Consider the following 6,000-nt stretch of genomic DNA (forward strand, 5'->3'; position numbering starts at 1 on the left):
GAACACACAAACGCGCACGCTCGCTCTCTCTCTCTCACACACAGACACACAAACACACCAACACAATTTGGAATTTCTTGCAGCTCCTGGCTTTAGTTTCTTAAGTCGCAACACAACAATTTAACAAGACTGAGGCACCGAAAGCATTCATAAAACACAGGGAAAAAAATTTACATATAGTCATTTAGTTGTAGCGAACATAATTCCATTTTAAGGATTGCTTTACTTGATTGAGGATATTGGGTTGCTGGATACGTGTTTCTTGGCTACAATGTGCAGGTTGTCAGGAGAAACTAGAGAGACGAACAGCACGTGACCACTCTCTGTTCCCACTAGAGCCACCCCACAGCTGGGACTGCACTCAAGAGCAGTTACCTGTGAAATACAAGTCAGATCAATGGGTTTGTCTTTAATAATGTAAATTGACAGTACTTGATTGGTCAGGACTAAATTAATTGGTCGTTAAAAATACATGTACATGCTACTGCTCAGATAAAAAGATAAAACTACTTTTTTGAACAACGTATTAATAGTTTTGTCATTGGGGGTGAGGATCAAACTTCTGAAACGAAGTTTATTTTTCCTGAATACAAATTAATCACTGAACAATTGGCGCGTTTTGCGTGCCATCTAGAAGATGACAATAAGACTCACGCAAAGCTCAGAGACGGGGCTATGCGAAAAACAAATAAAATAAACCGTTTAAAATGAAATTCATTTGGAAAGTTGAAAGTATCGCCCTTAAACTCACAATTTCGTTTCCGAGTGGGAGGCTTCCCACTAATTTATGCACATCCATAGTCCACACTTGCAATGTGCTGTCCTCACGCACTGTCTGAAACGGAACGACAGATTAGACAAACCTTTATACAAGATAAACAAGACAGATAATCTCGCGGATATGTGGTTTCGCACAGCTACCCGGGTTGCTCATCATACAAAAATCCCGGTAATCATACAAGGTCATATATGATCCCCGATAATCGTACAAAGTAATATATGATTTGTATGAAATCCTGGTAATCATACAAGGGTCACAACTTTTTGAAAGATGCTTAAACAGTCACAATTGTCACACCCATTTCGCCTTAATTAAGTTGAGTTATAAATCAGTTCAAATTATCCCGAACATAGTAATGAATTTTCCTGGATATCATACAAAAGCATATATGATTTCCTGGTAATCATACTTTGATCTTAAATGATTCCCCTGTAATCATACGTAGGTCATAAATGGTTTCCCACTATTCATAAAGGTGTCATAATTGTCTTAACTTTTTATGATATCCTGGTTGTCGTACAAGGATCATATATGATGTCCCGGTAATCATACAGAATCATTGATGATTTCCTAGCAATCATACCAGGATCGTACTAAGAAATAGCGTATGATTTGTATGACATCATATATGATCCTTGTATGACTACTAAGAAGTAGCAACCCGGGTAGTTCAGACCTTCCTCTTTAAAATGATCAGAGGATAGAAATCACCGTAGACAAATTTCAATCTAATAGTATAATAGAAACTTAGAAAATGCATACTATTAGCAAAACCTGCCGTGAAAACTAATACTTTTTTACAAACCTATTTTGAAAACGACTGTTGTACAAAGCCTATAAAATCGATATGCACTTCTGCACTGTCATCTAAATAAAACTGTACTTTATCAGAAAAAATAATACAGCTGTCTAACATATGAAAAAGTCATAATAACAGAAAACTGGACAATAAACCTCAACTTTTCTGAAACTAATTAAGTCAAATGCATCATAGCGAAAAGGTGCTCAAGCCAAAGGAAATTTAGATTAGACATGATTAATCTAATATTAATAGTACAAAATAAAAATATAAGGGAAACGGTAAAACTCTGACAAAAACGGTATATAAGGGAAACCGTAAGTATAACGGAAACGGATAATATAAAGCAAACTTAAAAATAATGGCAAACAAATAAAAAGTTAAAACCCGACATAAAAAGTTATGTAACGCAAAACTCCCCATACGCAGTGAAAATTTGAAAGATGCAAACACCACACAAAACGTGCAGAAAAAGTCTAACAAAAGCTTAAAATGACCAAATCTCATTCCAAAACTACAATTGAAAGTAACAAGGAGGCTCGATAATGTGCGTTCGCACATGATGTTCCGATACAGCCCATCCACGTTTTGATTTAATAGTCTTCCAAATGAGGAAGAAAAAGAAAAGGTTCAAAAAATTACATATCTTTTAACAAACAATTAAGCGAAAAACGTGCTGGATGAAAGAGCCGATGATACTTGCATTCAATGAGAGTACTGGATTAAATACGACCAAAACTCGATGACTATATTTAAAAAACAGAAAAAAAAATGAAAAACGAAGCCCATAAAACCCGATCTAAACAAATCAAACTGTACTTCATTAGATGATCATTGGATAAGATATAAGACCTCTCAATAAAGCGACTTAGTGACAGGCCGACAAAAAAAACAAAAAGGACAAAGTTAAAAATACGATTCTCTTTTTGAAAACAACCATTTTCAATTTGATTCAAACCACTTTGTATCAACTAGGCTCATTAGGAAGGCTAATTTATACGTCATAAGAAGCAATTGAGACTTGTTGATATCCGTAATTCGTCGGACGACTGCAAAAACAACAGCAAAAACGAAACAAATAATTGAACTTAACAAGAACGCGGTGCAGCAACCGTTGAAAACACAGATTGTTCAAGGAGGAAATTAAACACAGAATGAGCAAATATCCAAAATCATACGTTTCTTGTGAAAGCCAAGAATCCATTAGTTAAAAAAACCATCATAAAAATTGGATCTTGCTTTACTGGAAAGAAAATGCAACCTGTTGTTACAGCGGCCAAGCTACAAAATTGAAATAATATAAAAGTGGCAAATGCAAAAATACGCTGATTTAAAAGAAATATTTTCATAAATTCAAACAAATTATAAGCTTTCAACTTAAAACAGAAGCAGATCAATTTCCAAATGCTCAGAAATCTGGTTCTGCTGGTCTTTGTTGAGATCAAATCATAGGAAGACAAAAAACAGCAAATATAGCCAGAACTCAAAATTTCACAACAAATTATCGAAGCCACAGTGTTGAACTCATTTTATCTATAATACATTAAAACCATTAAAAACTTTAGTTTGACAAAAGCAACTAAATGATTCGCTTTGGTTCCTTTTGATATTAACTGGCTCTTCTAGTCAAAGGGTCTCTGTGGAAAAGACAACAAAAAGATCCACAAATATTGACCAAAATCGAAAACTAACGACATTCTTATGAAAACACATTTCTAAGCTCTATAGACATCTGTCAAAACATAACAAACAGCAAAATGATCGTTCAGAGGAACATAAAAAAGATAATCGCTGTCAATAATAAGACTTAGTTACTTGTTGTTGAAGACAAAGAGAACAAAAATGGGAATAACAAAAAGATCTTCAAAAAAAAAAATATCTGAAAGTCTTTGAAACCGTAAGCTAAAAACTGAAATCAGGATCTAGATTCAACTAAACATTCTTGGAAGCAATCAATGCCTTTGATTGTCAAAAATATTCAGAACGACAACAAAAATAACGACATTTAAAAGCAAAAACTAAAAAAATCCTAATAAATTTTGGGAGAGCACGGATGCGCAGCCGTTAAAACTATCGGCTATTCAAAAAACTCTTTTTTTAGGTTCATTCTCGCCATCCCTCAATGCAAGAGTGATCTATCTCTGATGTGATAAGTTGAAAAGAAAACAAATAACAACCCCAAATAAAGGAAAATATGCAAAAATTGGGAAGTACAAAATTATTTTCTCGAAAAACAACAATTTGAAAGTATTTAAAAAATTTAGCTCTAATCCGAAATCAGTATACATGTTTATCTTTGCATCTATTGAAGCAGTTAGGACTTTTGATTGACAGTATGCCGTACGATAACGAAAAAACACAATAACAGGCAAAGACAAAAATCAAATGAGTGTTTTGTGAGAGAACGTCTTTGCAGTCGTCAAAAATATCGGCTATTCGCGGAGGTCAATAAAAATGTTTATTTTGAGCATTCTTTCAATGCCAATTGGAGCTATACTTATTATGATTAGTTGAAAAGGGAATAAATAACTACCTCAAATACAGGAAAAAATGCAAAAATTCACAAAAATTTTAATGAAATTTCGTAGTAAGAAAGCCAAAAAACAAGACTTGAATAAAAAACCAATATAAAAAGTAGTTTTTCCTTCAATTGAAAAAAAATGCCCTGTATAAAGTGAGACTAAGCTACATGTGGACAGAAATAAGATTAAAATATGACAAAACTCAAAACTTCACTAACATTCTCTTAAAACAATTATAATCAAAGTCATAAGAGGCATTAGAGTTGAGGCATTGTATAGGCTCATCTGCAGCTCTCTAAGAACCCAATTGAATCTTATATTAAGAAACAAGTCATGAGGCTGCAAAAAGAATGACAAATGAATCCAAAACAAAAAGAAATCATTTAAAGTTTACGAAAAAACATCTTCAAAACCATTAGATTTTTGAGCTTTTCTCTGAAGACAAACTATAATTTCATATGGCCTCACCTTGTTGTTAATATGATATGTCATTGATTGAGCCGTGATTTGAAAAAATTCTTCCCAGTAATCAACATAAAAAAAAACAAAACTGCGAAATAATTTTGAAAACCGCGCCCTAATATAATCCGAATAAAAATTGATTGTAAGAATCTATGATGAGTTTAAAACTAGCCCTGGTTTTTCTCAGCATCCAACAAAAACAAGTAATTATTCCACATGATTGCAAAATAGATCAATTGGCAAATGAAATATTTCAATAAACCACAAATAAATCAAGCATTTTGTATAATTATTAGGATTACTTTTCAAAAAAACCGGCAACAATTTAATTCCAGAAAACTCCTATAGGAAGCCAAATAAGAGCAATCTTTTGTGAAGTTTCCAAAGATTGTGGCAGCAGATGTTAGGTCTCTACTTCCTGCAAATTTAAACGAAGTAGGATACAAAAGCTTATTTGGAGCCTTTCTTGATTTAAAAAAGTCTTAAATTCGCAACAGCAGAAATTTTAACCAAAAAACTCGGATAAATCATATTGGCTAGCCTTCTATATCCCTAACCGTTAAACCAATAACGTTGTTTTTAAAAACATTAACAAGTTTTAGCAAAAGTGACAAAAAATTTGTCAAAAATTACAGAAATTGTAAAAAAAAAACAACGGAATTCCCCCTATTTTTCTCAAAAGTTTAAACCTCGATAACTCCCCGTAAAAACTAAAATGAAACAAATCTTTTTAATTCCATAATGTACGATGGACGAGCTTTCTAATGATACCAGTCTCAACTCTCTACGATGAATATATCGATCGGCCAAAATTGTCTGAAGAAAAAAACTCATTTGGGTATATATTTCCTCCCCCTACAAGTGGGTCGGAGCAAATACCAGACAAACCATTTTGGCAGCTGAGTAACTTAAAACTGCTGTGAAAAATTTACGATCAATTTCCACAACAAAATTTTTGCTTTTTGCAAAAGTGTATATGAACAGAAAACCACATTCTCTGAAAAGAGTAAAGTTGACTAAAAGAAAAGAAAAAACAGAATCACAAGCAAAAGGGAACAAGAAGGTAAACAAAAAACAAGGCAGGCTAAATTTGGCTTACTAAATTTTCTTATTTTGATAATAAGAAAAACTGTAAGAAATTGACAAAATTGGCCGATTATTTTGTCATATTTTTCAGTAAAAATTTTGCTCTATGTCAGCGAATGTGTAATCAATTGGCCATCAGATATGTCTAAAATCAAGATGCGTCTACTCAGTTTACAGTAAAAGCAATAAATCAACAAAATAGGACAAAAATTTGCCAAAATAGCCCATAAAATCAAATCTCCCAATAGCGCCAAAAAAAACCTTAGATCACAAGAAAAACAATCTCTATATCATTAACGTAGTCTACAGAAACGCTCTTTCTAAATACCAGTATAAATAAAATCTACTCT

At 33.0% G+C, this 6,000-nt stretch overlaps 1 protein-coding gene across 2 annotated transcripts in view; it reads right to left on the reverse strand.

The window, feature by feature from the left end:
- The window catches only part of LOC142339426 (cilia- and flagella-associated protein 43-like), a 135,450-nt gene extending 134,621 nt beyond the window's left edge, over positions 1–829 (reverse strand). For both annotated transcript variants that reach the window (XM_075389452.1, XM_075389451.1), the window contains exons 1-2: positions 752–829; positions 227–375 (exon numbers count right to left, since the gene is read on the reverse strand). In XM_075389452.1, the coding sequence (XP_075245567.1) occupies positions 227–375; positions 752–799 (197 nt within the window). In that variant the 5' untranslated portion in view covers positions 800–829. The remainder of the gene's footprint in view (positions 1–226; positions 376–751) is intronic.
- Positions 830–6,000: the final 5,171 nt, after the last annotated feature.

The sequence above is a fragment of the Convolutriloba macropyga genome, chromosome 5 (assembly GCF_964194025.1).
Source record: "Convolutriloba macropyga chromosome 5, txConMacr16.3, whole genome shotgun sequence".
Classification (NCBI taxonomy): Eukaryota; Metazoa; Xenacoelomorpha; order Acoela; family Convolutidae; genus Convolutriloba; species Convolutriloba macropyga.